The sequence below is a fragment of the Chiloscyllium plagiosum genome, chromosome 4, assembly GCF_004010195.1.
Source record: "Chiloscyllium plagiosum isolate BGI_BamShark_2017 chromosome 4, ASM401019v2, whole genome shotgun sequence".
NCBI lineage: Eukaryota > Metazoa > Chordata > Chondrichthyes > Orectolobiformes > Hemiscylliidae > Chiloscyllium > Chiloscyllium plagiosum.
In genome coordinates, this window is record NC_057713.1 from 18,330,188 (window position 1) to 18,352,455 (window position 22,268).

Sequence of the window (22,268 nt, forward strand, 5' to 3'; positions counted from 1 at the left end):
GTGTGCAGATCTAGGTTGAGGATCAGGCAAGATCTAATTCAATGGCAGGTTAGACCTAAAAATTGACAGACTCCTGCAAATATTTCTTACATTGTTAGGAAATTGACAGAACTTCATACAGTTCTTTCACAGACAGAATATGTGAGTAGACAGAAATTGTGGCTGATGGAGTTGAATGTGCCTTTTTTATTATTCATTCATCTGATGTGGGTATTGCTGGCTAAGCCAGCATTTATTGTCCAACTCTAAAATACCCTGGAGAAAGTGGTGATATGCTATCTTCTTGAACTTCCTTAGTCCTTGGATTGTATATACACTGAAAGTGCTATTAGAAGGGTAATAATAGCCAGCCACAATAAAGTAGCAATATAGTTTCAAGTTGGGATGGTTTGTGGCTTGAAAGGGAACTTGCATCCACTTTAAATTTAAGAAGATAAATTACAAATTTTCTTACTGGTGACAGAACAGAAAGTGTGTGTAGGAAAAAGGTGATTTAGATGTTTAGGTAGAAAAATCACGAAGAAAAAAAACCTACTGCACAGATAGAAAAAGTGATCAAGATGACCAACAGAGTATTGATCATAATCTCAAAAGGAGCTAAATACACAACGAACAGAATTTTTGACAGACCCACCTGGATCACTGTGTTGAAAGAGTATAGTGCAGATTCACCTATATATCAGAACAGAATAGAATAGAATAGAAATTTATTGTCACATGTACCTCTACATAAAAAAAAATCAGTGAAGTTTTATACGTTGCCCCACCATGGCACCTTCATCCATGACAGAATAAGAGATACCAGGAGTGAGTACGGTCTAGTATCAAATCAATAGCTCAGGGTTCTGTATTTATTATACTTGAGAGGCAGTTACAGGCTGCAGTCTGATCCAGGGATTTTGGGAGGGATTTCAGTGTGTCAGCTTGCTTGTATATGTGTTTTTCTCTGTTAGTGCTTGTGTAAGTATTCATCACTGAGTGACGTGTGTTCGCCTGTGTATTTGTGCCTGTGACAGAGTAAATCATTGACTGACATGTTTTTCTGTGTGTGAGAGAAGTTTACATTACTGAGTTTTATGTGCTTGTCTGTGTATGGTCTCAGCACTTCTACGTTTCAATAATAAAATAGAGCTAGTTTCCCCATCCCAATTGCCACAATCCTGCCCCTGCTAAAAGATCATCATCCTTTATTGGTCAGAGTATTGAGTACATGAGTTGGGAAGTCATGTTGCGGCTGTACAGGACATTGGTTAGCCACTGTCGGAATATTGTGTGCAATTCTGGTCTCCTATCAGAAAGAAGTTGTGAAACTTGAAAGGGTTCAGAAAAGATTGACAAGGATGTTGCCAGGGTTGGAGGATTTGAGCTATAGGGAGAGGCTGAACAGGCTGGAGCTGTTTACCCTGGAGCATCGGAGGCTAAGGGGTGACCTTATAGAGGTTTACAAAATTACGAGGGGCATGGATAGGGTAAATAGACAAAGTCTTTTCCCTGGGGTGAGGGAGTCCAGAACTAGAGGGCATAAGTTTAGGGTGAGAGGGGAAAAATATAAAAGGGACCTAAGGGGCAACTTTATCACGCAGAGGGTGGTGCATGTATGGAATGAGCTGCCAGAGGAAGTGGTGGAGGCTGGTACAATTGCAACGTTTAAGAGACATTTGGATGGGTATAAAAATAGGAAGGGTTTGGAGGGATATGGGCCGGGTGCTGGCAGGTGGGACTAGATTGGGTTGGATATCTGGTCGGCGTGAACAGGTTGGATCGAAGGGTCTGTTTCCATGCTGTACATCTCTATGACTCTAAATAGTCACATGAAGAATGGTGGAGGTGATTCAGAAAAACCTGTGAGAATAAAGTATTCAGATTTATATGCATAACATCAAAGTTGATTCACTCTTGAACTGTCCTATATAAGCAAATGTTGTATAAGAACAGCTTATTTGGTAGCTATTATTCTAGAAAATGAAGTCATATTATAAATGACTACCTCACAAGCCAGAGACACAAGGTGATTTAAAGACTCCTACTGTACTGTAGGTCTTCCATGTTTTTATGTTACTTGATAAGGAAAAGTTGGAAAATCATCTTATCACCTGATTTTGTCCTTTCCCCTCTCACTGACAGGAATGCCCTGACCCCCTTGTAGTAATACTCGGAATAGGCCTGCCATTAGATATCTTGCCTAAGGCCTTGCTAAATTCCACACAGAAAACATCAATGTCCTGCTGTCATCAATCACTTTGTGATTTCCTGAAAAAAATTCAGTCAGGTTTGTGAGACACCACCTTTCCTGCATAAAGCCATCTACCACTAGTAAGTCCATACTTTTCCCAAATAAGAGTGAACCCTGGGAATCTTCTCTAATAGTTTCTCTCCTACGGTTGCAGGGCTCACTGGCCAGTAGGTTCCCTTGCTGTTACCTGAACAACGTTGGCTGTTCCCCAGTACTCTGGGACTTCTCCTGTGTCTTGTCATAAAGCTGTTCCTTTTTGCTAAAAGCTGTTCCTTTTCTCAAGGATACTGTGCCCGTAGTTTCTTCTTCCGTGCTCCGAAATGACTGGTTTGGTATAGAGAATGAAAAGGGTATTGGGAGGCTTTTTTGTTTATACATAAACAGATGAGACTTTAGGCCAAAGTTTTCATGTTTTAGAAGTAACCTGTATAATGAAAGCGGAGCGGTCAGTCCTAAAAGCTGAAGTCTTATTTGAGGCAGTTCAGCAGTGGGTTGTGTGGAAACAGGCTGCTAGACTCTCTCCTTCTGCCCTTCTAACTTCAACCTGTAAGCCTTTATTTTGTTTTGCTCTGCATTTAAGGGATCTGTTTACTGGGATGTTGCATGTATTTTTTTGGAACAGCATAATTAAGTCTAGTTTGGATAGACTTGTGTTCTGTGAGCATTTTATATTCTGTCCTTTGTTTCATTCTGTAATTTTTGTCTGTTTTAAAACCTGGTAGTCAACCTAGCTTGCTTACTCTGGGCAATTTTCACTGTATACTTACTAAAACAAATAGTAAAGTTACGGTCTGGGCTGCCTACTTAAGAATGCTTGAATGGTCTGGTCTTGACCGTAACGGACTAAAGAGGATACAAAGATTTCATATAAATTCCTCACCTGCCTCGGACTTGACTATCTTAATGCTTTTCAAAACACCTCCCTACTGCAAGACCACAAAACAGAGCAGCTCACTATTGACCCTCCTCATTGCTGGCTGTACCAGTGTGTGCATGTGTGTGATCACTCAGTGTTTGACATAAACTTGTTTTTAGTTTGTGGTGTTTTATATTCTGAAAACAGATACTCAAGAGTGAGTTACAGACCGGAATCTAATCAATGGTTCTATATATAAATGTATGTCTGGAAATGAGGTACAGATTGGAATCTAATTGAGGGGTTCAGGGCGTTCATATATAGAAGGACATATACTTGGGAATGGTCTGGAATCTAATCAGGTGCTAATGATGTTTATGTTTAGAATAACAGGTAACCAGGAGTGAGTTACAGACTGGAATCTAATTGAGGGATTCAGAGGGATTGATAAATAGATGAACTGAGACACAGGTTCTAGAATTAAATTAATAACTCATGGTTTCATTTGAGTTTTAAAGGCTGGTCTAATGGAGGTGTTTAAAATAACATGAATTTCATGGAGTATTTCAGAGAAATTGTTCCCTGTTGACTTGGATTTTCCAATCAAAGGGCATTTCTTAAAATTGGAATCAGACCATTTAGGAATGAAATCAGTAAATACATCTCTCACACAAAGGAGATTTATAACCTTTTAGTTCCAAAAGGCTGTAGATACTGCATCAATTTACATTTCAAGACTGAGATTAATACAATTTTATTAATTAAGGTTATTAAGATATATGAGCAAAGACAGGCAAACTGGAATTGTGGTACAGATCAGTTATGATCTAAATGAATGACAGAATAGCCTACTCTTTCTCATCTTCAGCTAAAGTACAGCTACAGAAGAAAATGAGGACAATAATTTGCTAACACCTGAAGTTTATTGATAATTTTTGAAATACTTCTGAAATTCTGAAAAATTACATCACTGTTTTTCTAACAGCATCCAGTCTGCTCAGGAAATTACTTCCCAAAGATATACTGCTTAAAAGCAGCAACATGATTCAGATAGAATTACTATAATGACACTTAGAAGGACATCATGTTCAATTATACAAGCTCCAGAAGACAAATCCATGGAAGAACAGAGTTGGACAAAATCGGAGAGATCTCACCTACTCTCCAGATACAGAGAAACACAAGATGAAATGGACAAATATGTTTGTATATTAAAAGATATTTGAGGATACTTAAATATCTTTATTTCTAGGACATGTGGACGGATTTGGCAAAACCACCTTTATTTCCCAGACAGCATTAGCTATGAACCACAAATTTGCACCAGAGCTACCCAGGCCAGCTTCCCTTTCCTGTACAGCATGAGAATATTTGTAAACTAATTGGATTTGTATACTCTTGTGACTGGTACTTTTGGTACCAGCTCATAAATCATTTACAATTCTGGAGTTGTTGCCCAGTCCGATGCTTAACTGAGACAAAGTGCAGATGTATGTCAGGTAATATGTACAAAACATTACAAGGTTTTGCTTTTTATTAACACCTTTTTAATAGGTCAAATAACTGTACAGTTCATTATATTCTTCCTGAGAATAATTTATACCCCAAAATGAAGGAGGGAGTTCCAGAGAACAGGTAATACATATGGAAAATAGAAAAAAAAGTACCACGCCTGCATACTACACTGTTCCCACAAACTCTTAGACAAGCCAGAAACAAGATGGTTAGTAACTAGTTTGTTTTTAATTGTGATCGTGGCTTTTGTTTTAAATAATTAAAAAATGAAGTTAAACAATAGCAGAAGAAATATTAATACACAGCACTCAAGTTTGCTGCATCTGCAAATGCAGCACAATCTGTTCCAGGTTTTTTCTACACAACTAGCATGTATTTCTGCTTGAAGCACGATACAGTCTCAGGTCTTTTCTACATGCTAGTTTTTTAATTAACACTTCAGAGTGTTGCTAAAATACAGGAGAACCTCCATTCACCACACTGAGGTGGAGTGACGAAGAAAGATTTTATTTTTGTTACCTTAAATGACTTCAGTCTGAAAATATAACATCTTTGTTCAAATCCTGTCGACGTACTGCAGCTAAATATTGGTCTATTTCTATTCAGTGATTAGAGTTCCAGTCTGGAGTTCCTGTACTGTACAGCAAGAATTCTCAGCCCTCAGGTGTCCCGGAATCCTCGACTTGACAGTACTTTTTCTGCTTTTTATACATATGTAGATAGATAAGGTCTTTTTTTGGCTCTTTGTGATTCCACATGCTGGTGGTAGACTTGATCACACAATCATTTCAAAAACCCCCAGAGCAAGCTTCGGGCAGCTAGAGGGGCCGAGATTGACCTCCTATCATTTTCAGTCTGGCTTGGTCAATAACATCCAACAAATTTTTGGCATCCACGGCTAATGCATGTGCAGCTGTCAGCATCTGCTTCTTGTATTCCTGCTGAAGAGTTGTCATCACATATTGTTGGGCCAGCTTCATTTTTCCAATTAATTCTGCTAGGTCAGAGTTTAGTAACTTCTGTGCCATCTCAATCTATAGAGGAAACATAAGTTTAGAGGCTTCCATAGTCAAACAAGTGTAAAAGATTAATTTGATATATGATGATGATTATAAAAACAGGTACCAACATCTCAAACAATTAAGCAGCATTTGGTTGAATTAATAAAACTATTCCTGAAGAAGGGCCTGTGCCCGAAACGTCGAATCTCCTGTTCCCTGGATGCTGCCTGACCTGCTGTGCTGTTCCAGCAATAAAGTTTCAACTTTGATCTCCAGCATCTGCAGACCTCACTTTCTCCTTAATAAAACTATTCCAATTGCATGTGCTAAGGAGGACGTATAGATGATAAGGGTTAATGCAGATATGCTACTAAAATATGAAACAGACAAAGCAAATTAGAAAATTCATTTGTGAAAAGGGAATTATCAAGAAACAAGTCAAAAAACATTGAATTCTTGATTATGAAAAGTTTTCTTGGAATGGACACAAAGGGACAGAATGTTTCCTCTTGTGGGAAGAGAATTACCAGAGGCACATTGGTGTAAGACCATCATCATAAAACCCAGAATTCTGAAGAAACATCTGCACCCAAACAGTGGTGAGAATGTGGATCTTGCTACTTAAGGGAGCGGTTGAAGTAAATAGTACAGATGCATTTGAGGGGAAACTAGTCACACTCATGAATGAGAAGGTTGTGATGGTAGAGAAAAGACAGGAGGAGGATTGAGAGGAGCAGATGCACTGATCGGGTTAAATGGTCTATTTCTGTGCCATATATCCTCTGAATTAGACCACCAAACATCGTTTGGGGCTTTTGGTTTGAAATTAATTTTAATTAAAAGAGCACTGTGCCAGGATTTGCTGGAAAATCACTGATGTGGTCACAGTGCATGCTTTTACTAATGCATAAGTTAGGGAGCAAGTTTAGGCAAAGTAAGTCTCAATGAGCTAAACATCTACAGAACGTGCTCTTTGATGATCACTGTTTCAATCTCTGCCTTAAATGCCAGCTCACCCTTCAACACCATCACCGTAATTTGTTTCTTAAAGAAATCGCAGGATTTGCATATTAATTGATTATACGTCGTACAGAAAGTTAGGGCTTGCACTCAATGGTATCTTTCTAACTACTTAATTTTCAGTCAATGCCAATGAACCTTATCGTAATGATATGAAATATGTGCTTTTGATATTCAAATTCATCATCTGATTTTAATAATGGAGACTTTCACGGAAGGAATTGTTTTATAAAAGAGGAACAAAACATCAACTTAAAATGGCCATAACAATCACCTGTTCACACAGATAAGCCAAGCTTCATGAAAACAACATGGAATAAACAAAATTGTCTGAACTGAAATTAACATTTTATGATACTAAACCTAATTCACTGGGTCAGGGAAAAAAAAACACATTTTCTGTTTTGATTTACACCGATGTGAAGTTTCACACATTAGAGATTAACAAAAAGACACTAACTGCAATTATCAAGCTTGGAAACAATGAACTTAGACATGGTAATACACAATCAGCTTAAATTTCAATAACTGGTTTTGGCAGAGCAGAAAGATAGAATTTTGACCATAAACTGGACCCAGGTGGAGCAAATGCTCTCAAGAAGGAAAAGTGCACAGTGACAGAGCTGATAAAGAAGAAACACCACAAGCTGAAAATTCAAAGGAGAACTGCTGCTGATTTGCCATTGCTGATGGTTCAAGTCTCCACAGTCTGAAGTTCAAACCCTACACCTCAAGGACTTTAAACTGTAATTTCCTTTCAATTCCTATTGTAATGGATTTTCTTGTGTAAACGTTATAACCAGTGTGCATAGACATGTGATCTTGCATCTTACTATTTCTCTGGGGTAAGAAAACAATAAAATAGCTCTTCAAATCAAGAAAACTCGGATTTGATATAGCAGACATTGGATAAATATAGTTTTATTAGAGAGAGATATAGCCTGCAGCTAAAAAAGAATACAAATTCTAATTATGGCCAACCTGGGAGGCTGCAAAGTGGGGAGCTGATTCAATCCTCCTAAACTGGTGAGAACAAATGTTTAGTCAAGAAAGGAATCAATCTAAATACTTGAGTTTCATTCTTGAATGAAGCAATTTCCTTTTAAAGATTCAAATTAAAAATAAATCCATGCTGTCTTCCTGTTCCTTTTAAGCCAAATGTTCTCTCTCTATTTTCTCAGTACCTGACTTGGCGAATTCTCCCTATTTCTTAGTTGTTCGTCTATTTCTTTCTGAAACTTATATTTAGTTGGTGAAGGGAACAACACTGTTGATCATTATGTTCCCAGGTACCCTAGAGCTCTTGCTGTGCTGTTTAAGTTACTGGAAGTGTGAGCTGAAAGTGTAAATTACACTTGAGCTGAAAGATGCAGTAAAATGCTCCATTTCTGCAAGATTTGACTCACAAAAACACAGGAATTGAGAGATGTAATCTTTTCAACAGTGCCCCTTTCACAATTGTGGCGATACTAAATTACAGCATATGTTGTATGCGGAAAAGGAGTACGAGATGACACAAGCGGGTTAGCAGGCAAAGTTCAATGCAGAAAATTTTGTACCATTACATGTCGGAGAAAAACATTGAATGCATGTATAGCCTAACTAGTAAGCTTATTGGTAGATTGGAGGAACAAAGATGTAAAAGGTAAAATACATGGCTTGTTAAAGATGTGAGTGAAGTACAAAGATGAAAGAAAGACAAACACAACTCTGGGTTTTATACATCAGGTTTCTGACAACACAAAGGAGGAAGTGATATTGCATTTCTTAGGTCACAGCAGAAAGAATGCATGATGATCTGGGCAATTCATTATAGGAAGGATATCAGCACTGTAAGATAGGGTATATGAATAGGAAGGGTTTGGAGGGATAAGGATGCTGGCAGGTGGGTCTAGGTTGGGTTGGGATATCTGGTAGGCATGGATGGGTTGAACCGAAGGGTCTGTTTCCATGCTGTACATCTCTATGACTCTATAGGAAGGATTGGTTACAATTGTATCAGGATTCACAAAAGGGATATCATGCTTGACAAATTTTTACGGTGCTGTAGCTTTAAGAAGTGTCCTTTGTCCTGGTTTCTTTTCGAGAGATTGGGGGCAGGTATGGAGCAATTTGAGAAGATAAACAACTTGAGACTCCTTGGGTTTTTTTTAAAAACAGTTGGAACAATAGAAGCAGCATGAATGGGTGTGGTCAAGCTCTCACACATCCAGGGTTTTTAGCAACAACTGCTGAAAGCTAATTGAGGTCTCACAGCAGGATTGGAAGACAGTGAATCTCTCCCAGCTGCTATACACTCTCTTTGGGAGCTGCTGCATGTATCTCTTTCTTGCTGATTGTCTCACATGCAATTCTATCTTTTTTTTTTAATTTGCCTTTTTGCCACCTTATGGGATGTTACTATAGTAGTAAAATAATCTTTTATTCTGTTAAGTTTTCCAATAGAGTTAAATTATTCCAAGTTCCTCTTTCTTTTGTTGTATTTGAAATATAGTATTGGAATGAATTGTGTTTTGCTTAACGTCAAGTATAGTTTGACCAACTGAAATGCATTTGGAATGCAGCATCTTTGACATCATTTACTTTTGATGTAAGAGAACATTAGGGTATAGGCTACCTTCTTAATATATTTTCAGGGGTCTGGTCTGGTCCATAACAAACTGAAGGCTCTTGTTGGGATCAAAGTCTCTAATTCTAGTTTTCTGTTGGTTAGAGAAGTTAATAAATGACCCTGACCTCGTGAATCCTATCTTTTCTTTGGCATCTTATCAAATGATGAGGGAACAAAACGTAATATAAAAATTTGCAGATAATACAAAGTTGGGTGGGAGGATGTACTGTGAGGAAGATGAAGAGATAATTCAGTGTGATGTGGAGAAGATGAATGAGTTGACAAATGCATGGCAGAGGAAGTTTAATGTACATAAGTGTGAGGTTAACCACTTTGGCAGCAAAACAGAAGACAGATTATCTGAATGGTGATAGATTGGGAAAGGGGGAAGATGCAACAAGACCTGGGTGTCCTTGTACATTAGTAGTGGAAGTGAGCGTGCAGTTGGTGAAGAAGGCAAATGGATGTTGGCAGTCATAGCGAGCATATTTGAGTAAAGAAACAGGGATGCCTTGCTGCAATTTTGTAGGACTTCAGAAAGACTACACTTGGGAATATTGTATGCAATTTTGAACTCTGCCTGAGGAAGGAGTGCAACAAAAGTTTACCAGACCGATTCTTGGGATAACAGAACAGTTAGGACTGGGCTTTAGAAGAAACGGGGGTGGGGGTAGAATCTCAAATCCAGAAAATTCAAACTAGACTAGACATGGTAAACACAGGAAGGATGTTCCTGATGATCGGGAGAGCTCAAAACTAGGGATCCCAGTTTAAGGGTGGGCTGCTCAGTTAGGACTGAATTTAGAAATTTCTTCACCTAGCGTGTACTGAGCCTGTGGAATTCTCTGCCACAAAAAACAATTGAGGCCATTGCATGTTTTCAAGAAGGCACTAGATCGAGGTCTGAGGGCTAAAGAGATAAACGGATATGGGCAAAACTGAACAGGGTGATCAGCTGAGGATTAGTGTAGACTTGTTGGGCCATATGGCCTGTTTCCACATGGTAGAGGTTCTATGATGATGATTTTCTTTTCCTTTTATTAGAGCTTGGAATGCTTTAATGGCTACTGAAGCAGATTACAAAAACATTGGTGATGAAATTATTCTTTCACACAAGTATAATGTGGATAGAAGTTTTAAAAAATGTAATAAGCTTAATGACCATTAATGGGAGCCGGAGATGTGTTGCTGGAAAAGCGCAGCAGGTCAGGCAGCATCCAGGGAACAGGAGAATCGACGTTTCGGGCATAAGCTCTTCCTGAAGAAGGGCTTATGCCCGAAACGTCGATTCTCCTGTTCCCTGGATGCTGCCTGACCTGCTGCGCTTTTCCAGCAACACATCTCCGGCTCTGATCTCCAGCATCTGCAGACCTCACTTTCTCCTCGACCATTAGTGGGAGTTCCATTATTCAAGTTCAGGAGTCGCAGTTTAGCTTAAAACAGCAGTTTAGAACTTTGGAATATCAGATGGCAGATAGCTGCCCTATATTTAACATCTGCTATATTTGTCTAATGTGTTCAAACACAAAAAAAGGCATATCCTGGCTTTTAAAATTTACATAATAGCTGTATAACTTTAAAAAATAAAGCTGGGATTTTACTAGAATTATTACCTATCATGTTGCACACAGGGAGTTAGCACTGAAGCTAGCTAAGCGTAAATTTGAGGAGAAACTTTCATCACATACGGGAATGTGCAAAAATGCATGGTTTAACAAGTTTACACAGGTAGCTTCTGTGATAAATGTGGGCATAGGAATTTATAATGAACACGCTGCCAAGAAGCGAGTTTAGGTGCATTTATAAATACATACACAGAAAGATTTACTCATTAACTAGCAAATACTGTATGGTAAATGGCAATGAGTTTGATCAACTAAGGCCAAACTTAGTCTTAGCTTACCTCTCTATGGGTGCTTGCTGGAAGTGAAGGAATTGTTTCATCCACTGTAGCCAATAAAGTTCTTAATGCCAAACCAACCTCCTGAGAACACATTTATCAGAATCAAAGCACTTCTGACAATAAACCGATCAATTTAGTGCAGAACAAGAACAGTGGGATTCTCATTTACTATTGCTAAAATTTAAAGAAATTGAGCTGTGTTGGCAGAACAGGATCCAATTAATTTTTATTGTTTGTATAAACACCATTGATTTGTGACATATTCAAGGATTTTATTTAACTAATCTTGCTTTGAATGTCTTTTTTTACCATGGTGATCTGAGAAGAAACACTTTTGAAGCCCTTTCTGGTCAGGGTAGTGAAGTGATCTTAGTTGGCTGTTTTTCATCACATTTGAGGGCAGCATTAAGGTTTGACAATGTTTTAACAGATTATCTTAGTACTATGGAAAACATCACCTTATTTGGGGAAGTTAAAAATCTGTAGTACACAATGGTACTTTCATAATAGAATACAAACTCCACATTTAAGTGAAGAGCATATAATCATGTTGTTCTGTCTCAACCTACAGTCATACTTATAATATAGATTTGACATGACCAAAAAAACTAGGCTTATTGCTAAATGAAATCAATCAGAAATTCCTGTATAGGATTTAACTTCTCACAGCTATAAGGTTAGAAGTAGCGTAATTGAAAAAGTCTGAGAATAGCACATTTCGCAGGCAATTGAGATGGATAACACTGCACAGTAATTATCTATAATTGTCATTTTTTGCTTTTAACATTCTAACCCTTTTCATAATGATTTTACAGCATTCCACATCAGAGTGGCTGGGCTATTTTTGCCTCTTGCTATTAAAATGTATACTTTTGAAAGATTTCCCACGTCTAGCTGAGAGAGATAGGTCAATTTAGTGCTAATTAAATGCAGTTTTGTGCTCAGTTGGGAATGCATGAATCCATTTCAATATTACTCAATGGATAGTTTTTGATGTAATTCCAGAGGTGGAACAGCAACGTTTAATTGTGTGTAAAACAAAGAGCTGCAGATGTTGGCAATCTGCAACAAAAATAAATTGCTGGAAAAACACAGCAAGTTTGGCAGCATCTGTGGTGAGAGAAATAGAGGTAATGTTTAACTTAATTATATTTTTCCATTTCCAAGTGAGAGAAGGAAGCTGCACCATGGTGAAAAATTTATGAATTTCTTTTTCAATTTCCACTCTGCTCTCAACTCACCAAGTCCATCTCTAACTCGTTTGACATCTTAGTTTTCCATTCCTGGAAATAGGATGGACATCGGTATCCATTACAAAATCACTGACTTCCACAGTTACTATATTGAACTATATCACCTCACACCCCACTTCCTGTAAGGACTTTTATTACATCCTCCCAGATTCTGCCTCCATTGCATTTTCCACAGGTGGGCCTCAGAAATGTTCACCTTTTTCTCAACTGAGGACTCCGTCCTACTGTGTTGACAGGGCCCTTAGCCATGATCAACCTACTCTCCACACTGATCCCCAGCCTTTCTCTTCCCTCCCATAACAAAGATTTTTTTTTATTTCAAAAATATACTTTGTTCATAAAATAATTTGATGGTCTGTACAGTTGGACATGCCATACATATGTAAACATTCCATTTCTTTGCATACCGAAACAGAGTTATCATTCCTATTTACAGGTCTATACGATTACATTTTTAGCTGAGGCGTTAGCAGGGCCCAAATGACTGCACGGGCCCACTGTTCTTCTTTAGGCAGGCAGACGTTACACGGTGGTATTTCCCCACCGCGCCTTGGCGGCAGCTGCCCCAAGCTTCAGCGCGTCCCTCAACACGTAGTCCTGGACCTTGAAATGTGCCAGTCTGCAACACTCAGTCGGGGTCAACTCCTTCAGCTGGAAGATCAACAGGTTTCGGACCGCCCAGAGAGCGTCCTTCACCGAGGTGATGATCCTCCAGGCACAGTTGATGTTCGTCTTGGTGTGCGACCCGGGGAACAGGCCGTAGAGCACGGTGTCCCATGTCACGGCGCTGCTCGGGACAAACCTCGACAAACACCACTGCATTCCTCTCCAGACTTCTTCTGCGTAGGCACATTTCAGAAGGAGGAGGTGTGTGACAGTCTCGTCTCCCCCGCAGCCGCTTCCAGGGCAGCGTGCGGTGCGGCTGAGAGTCCGGGTGTGCATAAAGGATCTCACAGGCAGAGCCCTTCTCACCACCAGCCAAGCCATGTCTTGGTGCTTGTTGGAAAGTTCTGGCGATGAGGCATTCTGCCAAATGGTTTTGACAGTCTGCTCAGGGAACCGCTCGACAGGATCCGCCCTCTCCTTTTCCCAAAGGGTCTCGAGGACACTACGTGCTGACCACTTCCTTATGGACTTGTGGTCAAAGGTGTTTTTCTTCATAAATTTCTCCACGAAGGACAGGTGATACGGAACGGTCCAACTACTCGGAGCGTTCCGCGGCAGCGAGGCCAGGCCCATCCTTCGCAACACCGGGGACAAATAGAACCTCAATACGTAGTGACACTTGGTGTTTGCGTACCGGGGATCCACGCACAACTTGATGCAGCCACACACAAAGGTGGCCATCAGGGTGAGGGATGCATTGGGTGTGTTTTTTCCCCCATTGCACCGGTCTTTGTACATTACATCTCTTCGGACCCGGTCCATCTTTGATCTCCACACGAAGTGGAAGATGGCCCGGGTGACTGCGGAGGCACAGGTTCTGGGAATAGGCCAGACCGGTCGGTCCTGACGGTGAAGGTGATCGAGGATTGGTCGGCCCAGTTCCCGAAGAGCATGGCCTTGCTCTTGCCTTGGTTTGCCTTGGCCCCCGAGGCCCGCTCGAACTGGTCACAAATGCACATGAGTCTGCGCACGGACAGCGGATCAGAGCAGAAAACGGCAACGTCATCCATGTATAGGGAGGCCTTAACCTGCAGGCCCCCGCTGACAGGAATAGTCACCCCTCTCAGGCTCGCATCCTTCCTGATGGACTCGGCAAATGGCTCTATGCAGCACACAAACAAGGCAGGAGAGAGAGAGAGGGCAGCCCTGCCTGACTCCAGATCTGACTGGGAAGCTATCTGAATCCCACCCCATTGATTGAGACTGCACTGACAATGTTGGTGTAGAGCAGTCTGATCCAATTGCAGATTCCCTCCCCAAAGCCCATTTTGGAAAGAACATCTCTCATCTACCTGTGTGATATCCTGTCAAAGGCTTTCTCCTGGTCCAGGCTGATCAGGCAGGTGTCCAACCCTCTGTCCTGCACGTAGGCGGTCATATCCCTGAGGAGTGCGAGACTCTCAGCAATCTTCCTGCCCAGTACAGCACAGGTTTGGTCAGGGTGAATCACCGATCCCAGAGCAGGCCTGACCCGGTTAGCGATTACCTTTGACAGAATTTTGTAATCCGCATTCAACAGTGAGATTGGTCTCCAATTTTTGAGTTCCTCCCTCTCCCCCTTCCGCTTGTAGATGAGGGTGATGATGCCTTTCCTCATGGATTCACTCATGGTACCTGCCCGAAGCATACTGACGTATACCTCCAGCAGGTCCTGGCCAATCAAGTCCCAAGGAGCGGAATAGTGCTCGACTGGTAAGCCGTCGCTTCTGGGAGTTTTATTCTTTTCGAAGGACTCGAGGGCCTTGGTCAGCTCGTCCAGAGATAGCAGCTGGTCCAGCCTCTCGCGTGTTCTGTCGTCTAAGACCTCCGTGATAGAGGACAGGAATGACTGGGTGGCCCCGCTGTCGGTCGGCTTCGCGTCATACAGACTGGCATAGAAGGATTTACTGATTCTCATGACATCAGCCTGAGGTGACATTATCGAGCAATCTTCTTCCTTCAGGCTGCTGAGCACGGAGCTCTCTTTGTGCACCTTCTGGAAGAAGAAACGTGAGCACGTCTCGTCCTGCTCCACCGAGGGGACCCTGGACCGGAAGATTATCTTGGAGGCCTCTGAGGCAAAGAGCGAGGCTTGCTGGCTCTTCACCTCCTTGAGGTCCTCTGTGACATGGACCCCCATCGTCTGTAGCAGGAGCAGGTTCTGCGTACTTGCCTGGAGCTGGGACAGTTTTCCCCGCCTCTCTCTCGCCTCCTGAACACCTTTGAGGATGAAGAACCTCTTGATGTTCTCTTTTACTGTTTCCCACCAGTCCGCTGGGGACTCAAAGAGGGGCTTCACGGTTCTCCAACGGTTTTCCCGGGGTCAACAGCTTTGTGTTCAGCTTCCACGTTCCCTTACCAGCCCGCTGCTCGTCCTGTAGGTGACAGTCGGCTAGCAGGAGGCAGTGGTTAGAGAAGAACACCGGCTTGACGTCGGTGGATCTGACCGAGAGCGTTCGGGACACAAACAGGTAATCTATCCTTGAGCGGATAGACCCGTCTGCCCGTGACCGGTGTATCTACGCTGCGCTCCGTCTGCAGGGGTGCTGAAGACGTCGTGCAGCTTGGCATCTTTTACAGTGTCCATCAGGGCTCTGGACGTGGTGTCCAGTTTACTGTCCCCCCCACTGGATCGTCCATCTGCATCAATGACCGGCCTGGACGTAGCCAGCAACAGTGGAAGCTGCTGCAGGATGACCAACCATTCACTCTTATCCACTGGGGTGTACACATTAATCTGTCTCAAGGGAGCATTCCTGTACATGACGTCGGTGACGAGAAGGCGCCCGCCCACCACCTCCTTAACCTCAGAGATGGTGATGTTGCCTCCTCGCAACAGGATACCCAGGCCGGAGGCACGGCTATCGTTGCCCCCGACCAAACTGACGGCCCATGGGCCCACAAGCTCGATCATCTCCTGTAGCTGCTGAGGTGCGGTATCCCACACTCCAGCAGAAACAGGACATCGGCTTTAACGTTGGGCCAGGAAGGCCATCGGAGAAACACATCGCGCAGCCGATTTGATGCTACGCACATTGATGCTGGCAATTCTTATTCCCATTTTAACAGTTTACGAGGTTACAAGTGTCCATTTGCTACTGGTCTTGCCTCTCTGGGGTAGCTGTGTGCATCCCCGTGGTGACGGCAAACTGCTGGACCCTCCCAGGGCTGAGGTAGCTGTCCGGTTCCACGCTGGGGCCATTTCCCCGCTCTGGTCTTTTCGGGTCGGGCCCAGGGTCCGTACAGTCCAGTTCTCCATCTGACAGCGGGGCTGTCACAGGACCGCTGCTCCCAGTTACCTGTAGCTGTGGGCTGGTGGGTACCTCTTGGTTCTCACCGGGTCGGGGGAGGCCTTTACCCATCCCCTCAGAGGGATCGTCTTTCCCTGTTTGGGCGATGCTGCCCTCCTTTTTCCCTGCGGCGCTCTGTCTCTTCCTCTGGTGATGACCCCCCTTGCGCCCGTCCTCACTGTCGGAAGAGCTGCCTGTATCCTCGTCGTGTAGGTGTTGCTTCCTCCTTTGCTGGGTGGCTTTGGGGGCCTTGTAAGGTTTTCTCTTCCTGCTTTTGACAGTATCCAATCCTCTGCCTTCTTTGTTCCCTCCTCTTCCATTTCCTCCGTCTGTCTTGAAGGAGCTTGGATCGACTGCTGCACCTCCCCGCTGTCTGCCGTCTGCTCCGCTACAACCTGCCCTTCCTTCTGGGTGCCTCCAGACACCGTTCCCGTGCTGTTTTGTGGTACCTTGCTGGTCTTAGGTGGCCCACGGCTTGTGTTGCCACCTCTGGCCATCTGTGCATAGGTGGCGGCTCCTCGTCTTGGGCACCTCTCCGCACAGATTACAGTTCTTGGCCTCCTAACATTCCTTGGTCAGATGGCCTTCCTGCTTGCAGTTTCGGCAGACGGTCACCTTACAATCTGCCGCCATGTGGCCTGACCTCCCGCAGGTTCGGCACACTTTCGGCTGCCTTGCGTATGTCAGGTAACCTCTGCTTCCTCTGATGGCAAAGCTGGAGGGTGGGTGGAGGATGTTCCCACTGGCATCGACCCTCAGTGTTACCCTGACCTGTCATTTGCTGATCCAGATCCCGAAAGGATCGACCACATCCGTACTCTCTCCCTCGACCTGGACGTATCTTCTCAGGAAGGTCAGGACATCTGGTGCTGGGACGTGGGGGTTGTACATCTGGATGGTTACAACCCGACTCCTTTGCGCAGGAAGCACACACAAGACCGCCGACAAGATGGAGAAGAGGTTCCCCTTCCTTCTCATTGAAAACCTTCAGGAGCTGCTCGCAATTCTTCACGCTCCTGAAGGTCACGTCGAAATAGCCTGCCGCAGGGAAATCCTGCAGGCAGTACACGTCCGCTGCTTCCAACCCGCAGCACTCCAGCAAAATCTTCTTCACGAACAATGTCCGATTGACTGGTGTGTGCTCCTCCACCTTCTTCACAGTCACCCTGACTGTGTTGCGAATGCCCTGGCCTATGCTGCGAGCGGCTGCTGAGGCCATAGCTCTGAGGTTGGCTGGTACCTGAGTTGGCGTTAGGCCGAAGCCAGCATAAAGATCCACCAAGAGCAGGTCAGCACAACCAAACGATCCTCCAACGTCCAATCACGATCCAGCGATGGTCTCCAGCAGCTCCAATGACTCGCAACACGATCCCCGTGGTTTCTCCCCCGCCAGCACACGTCCGCTGTGTCGAACCTGCAGCACTCGAGCAGAATCTCTTCCTTTGGTCCTCAGAAACTACACATATTCCGAATCAAAAGGCCGAGAAGTGATCCCGAGCGGACCCTGGACCGGAAGATTATCTTGGAGGCTCCGAGGCAAAAATAACCAGGGTAACCATAACAAAGATGGAGTCACCTTCTATTCCACCTGCCTCTGCATCCAAAGGATCATTTCTGCCATCTCCAGTGGGATACCACACAATTTCCTCCCACCTTTTCAGCGTTCCTGGGACATCCTGGTCAACTCCTCCTCCAATCCCAACACTTCCCCACACTACCTTAGCATCTGCCCATACAATTGCAGAAGGTGTAACACCTATCTGTTTACCTCCTCCATATTCACTATTCAAGACCCCAGTTTTAGAAGCAAATTACCAGTACCTCACTCAATATAGTCTAATGTATTCACTGCCCACAAAGGGGAGATAATCTCTACACTGGGGAGACGAAACACAGACTGAGTAACTGCTTTGCAAAACATTTACATCCTCTTCATAATCATGACCCGGAGTTTCCACGTGCCTGCCAATTCAACACATCACCATGTTCCCTGGCTGCTATTTGTATCTCGGGCTTGCTGCAGTGCTTCCGCGAAGCTCAATGAAAGCTGGATGAATAACACCTCATCTTCCACTTGGAGACCTTGCAAATCTTCAGGTTTCAATGTCGAGCTCAATAATTTTAGAGCCTGAACATCTCCTTCCATGACTTTTACCCAACCCTGTACTCCAGTGCTGTCATGACACGAGATGGTTTCAGCACAACCAACCCATTTTCACCTCTCATTGTCCCCATTACTACCTATCTGTCTTTTCTACTTCCCTTGCATACTATCAACAATCCCTTTACCCAACGTTTCCCCTCTCTTTCTCTCCGAGCTCCACCTATTCTGTCCCTACCTCCTGTCATCAAGATAAACTACCTTTTCCTAGATGCTATCACTTCTGAACGAGGGTCACTGGAGTTGAGTTGAAATTTTAACTTTGTTTTTCTCTCTACAGATGCTGCTAGACCTGCTGGGTTTCTCCAGCAATTTCTCATTTTGTGTCTAATCCTGTGTGCCCATCAATTATGCTTCTACAATCTTTTTCCAGAGTATTATTACTGGCCTCAAGTGTAAAATCATTCAGAGTATCAAATTTTAAAGAGCTTCTCACCTTTACCATCGGTATGTATTCTTCTGGAGGTGCTGGCTGTATTTTACTAGACATTTCTATCACGGCCTTCACCAATCCAGTTACATTTTCATACACTTTGTCATTGGAACGGTCCAGGTTAGCTGTGGGTGGGGGACTGATTTCCTGTGGTTGAATCTAGATTACAAGAATCAAGCTGATTAAAGCATCACATGATATTTTACTTTTTCAAATGATAACACATCATCACTGATTGTTAGGTAAAGAAACGTCTGAAGCTCCATGGGGAGCTACAGAGTGTTATAGAGTCATGGCATATACAGAACAAAAAACAGAATTCTTTGCTGTTAACTGCATCTCATTTTTTAACACTGTCACAATAGTTAGTTTCTTGTGTGAATGTTTTCACACTTTAAGGACATGTCACTCAGCCCTTGTCGGAGCTACACTCTTTACATCACACAACAATAAAAGCTGACCTCAAAAAAATCGGGAACCACAGGAATAATTTCAAGTCTGTCGGTTAATTATGGGATTTAATTCATCATTACCTACCTCACATTACATGCCAGTATTGCTCATCTAGCCCACATCATAACTCTTCTCAATGAGGTTGTAATTAACATTATTATTTCCAAAATATCTGTTCATTTCAAAAAATGCATTAATGTTAACAAGCTTCACGAAATGGACTTGGTACTTCTCACTGCCAACTTACCATAAGATACAGGAGCAGAATTTGGCCAGAGCTACTCGATCATGGTTGGTATGCTTCTTAATCCCATTCCTCTGTCTTCTCCCCATAACCCTTGATCTTAAATACCCTCAACAACTTGGCCTCTACAGCCTTCTGCAGTAATGAGGTCTGCAGATTCACCACTTCTGGCTGAAGAAATTCCTCCTCATCTCAGTTGTAAAGGGTCATCCCTTCTCTCTGAGATACTAGCCTCTCCTCCTACTGGAAGCAGTTTCTCCAGGCCCATTGTATTCTCAAAGTTTCAATGAGATTCCCCCTGCTTCCGGAACTTTTAAACACCATCAAACAGAGCCATCAACTGCTCCTCAAATGACAAGCCCTTCATCTCAGGATCCGTCTTGTAAACCTGCTAGCACATCCTCTCTTAGATATGGAGCCTAAAACTGCTCATAATATTCCAAATGTGATCTGACCAGAACCTCATACAGAATAATTTGGAAACATTTCACTTGAAACATTAATCCTTGAGTACTAATGCTCTCTTTGTCTCATGATCCTACCCTAGCCTTGTAAAAAGTTGCTAATGTTAAATATTCATTACACAGAACCTCAACTCATACTAATGGCATTATCACATACATTTTCTGTTACATGAATTTAAAACATTGAAGAACACAGACATGTTTTCCATCCAAATAACAATGTAAAAACTTGATTTATTTTACAAACAGCATTAACTGTCCAATTCTCTGCTCATAGAAGTGAGGAATGGATATGGATGAACTCTGACAGGTTGAGAACCAAGGGCCTGGAATGACCATCCTTGAATTAAAGGCAGCAGAGCCAGTTGCAGAGTAAAATTCCACCTGCTCCGCACCAATGTTGTACTGCAATCCTAATCTCCAAACAGTTAAAAGGTCAAGTTGCATTTCCCACGCAGTTATTGTTATTGCTGCGCTAAGTCCGTCCTAAATTTACTAACTACGAGTGCTAAAGGTATGGGCATTATTGCGCTGAATATGCAACAAAATGGTCTGTCCAATCTTATTTCATGATGTGGAGGTGCCAAGTGTTGGACTGTGGTGGACAAAGTCAAAAGTCACATGACATAGGGTTTCAAAGGTTTCTTTGAACCCTCCAGCTTTTGGAGCCTCACTCATTCCTCAGACAGTTAGCGAGAGAGAATACATCGGACACAGAATTTATAAGTAAAAGATCAAAGGGTCATACAACTTATGCAAATGATTTGAACAAACCTAGCTGGCTATTAAGTCTTTAATCATTCAGAATGGGGATGCAGCTTTCAATTGATTAATATGGAAATCCCAGAATTTCTTTCAAGTCACTGCCCCATGATATCTTCAGATTTTATCAGTATAAAGGTGACATCTCAGGTTGGACAAGAAGTTTAGGTGTGAGGCCGTGTTTCGAGTCTACTTGCGTTTCAACCTGGAGTCAGACTGGTTTTATTTCCAAAGTAGGAATTTATATAACACCACCATGACTGTCTACAAATCTTATGCTTTTTGAACAAAATAGAATGTATCTGCAAATGCAAATTCACCCCATAGATTTGTGTGTGTGTGTGTGTGTGTGTGTGTGTGTGTGTGTGAGTGTGAGTGTGAGTGTGTGAGTGAGAGTGAGAGAGAGAGAGAAGGAGCGAGAGAGAGATATAGTGGGTGTGTATGTACATGCTTGAGAGGGAGTGCGTGGGAGTGTGAATGAGTATGTATGTGTGAGAGTGTGCATGTGAGTGTGTGAGAATATGTTTGAACAAGTGTGACTCCAGGTTAAGCCAAAAACAGACTCACACCTAAAATAGATTGTCTCACCTGAGGTGTCACCTTTATACTGATAAAACCCGAAGTTATCTTGGGACACTGACTTGAAAGAAATTCTGGAATTTCCATATTAATTAACTGAAATCTGCATCTCCATTCTAACCGATTAAAGATTTAATAGCCAGCTAGGTTTGTTCAAAATATTCACATAAGTTGTATGACCCTTTGATCTTTTACTTATAAATTGTGTCAGATGTATTCTCTCTCACTACTGCCTGAGGAAGGAGTAGGGCTCCGAAAGCTTGCCATTTCAAATAAACCTATTGGAATATAACCTGGTGTCATGTGATTTTTGACTAAATCTTATTTCATACAGCACTATGAAAACTTTGACACAATCTTCATCTCTGGTTTGGGCAGAATTTAAAGCACTATATGTTAGTTCACTGCTCAGTGCAGTTTCTCACTGACCAACAACTTTTTTTTCCCCTCTGGTGATATATACTAGACCAACATATCTTTATTGGAGACATGTAGCACTCTCAGTAGATGGATAAATTGGATTCAGTTTACAACTGCCATTTGTAGAATCACATATGACTACAAAGATTTAGAACTTCTATTAAAATAACAACCATGTGAATGAAGAGATTAAACAGTAAGAAAGTTTAAATGGGAACAAAATATTGCTACACTTAAACTGAATAAACAAAAAACATTTCTCTCCACCATGAGAAAAATCAATAATCAAATGTTTTTGTGCAGCAAATGGTTTTATATCTCAAATGATGGATAAAAAAAACTACATATAATTTTTCGAATAAAAATTGAACTGTCCATTACGTAACTTTGCAAATGTTCAATTCAAGCATCACAAACTTTGGCAG

At 42.4% G+C, this 22,268-nt stretch overlaps 1 protein-coding gene across 17 annotated transcripts in view; it reads right to left on the reverse strand.

The window, feature by feature from the left end:
* Positions 1–4,613: 4,613 nt before the first annotated feature.
* ptk2aa (protein tyrosine kinase 2aa) overlaps positions 4,614–22,268 on the reverse strand; it is a 414,515-nt gene continuing 396,860 nt past the window's right edge. For all 17 annotated transcript variants that reach the window (XM_043687800.1, XM_043687797.1, XM_043687812.1 and 14 more), the window contains 3 exons: positions 18,925–19,080; positions 11,140–11,220; positions 4,614–5,638 (listed from right to left, as the gene is read on the reverse strand). In XM_043687800.1, the coding sequence (XP_043543735.1) occupies positions 5,423–5,638; positions 11,140–11,220; positions 18,925–19,080 (453 nt within the window). In that variant the 3' untranslated portion in view covers positions 4,614–5,422. The remainder of the gene's footprint in view (positions 5,639–11,139; positions 11,221–18,924; positions 19,081–22,268) is intronic.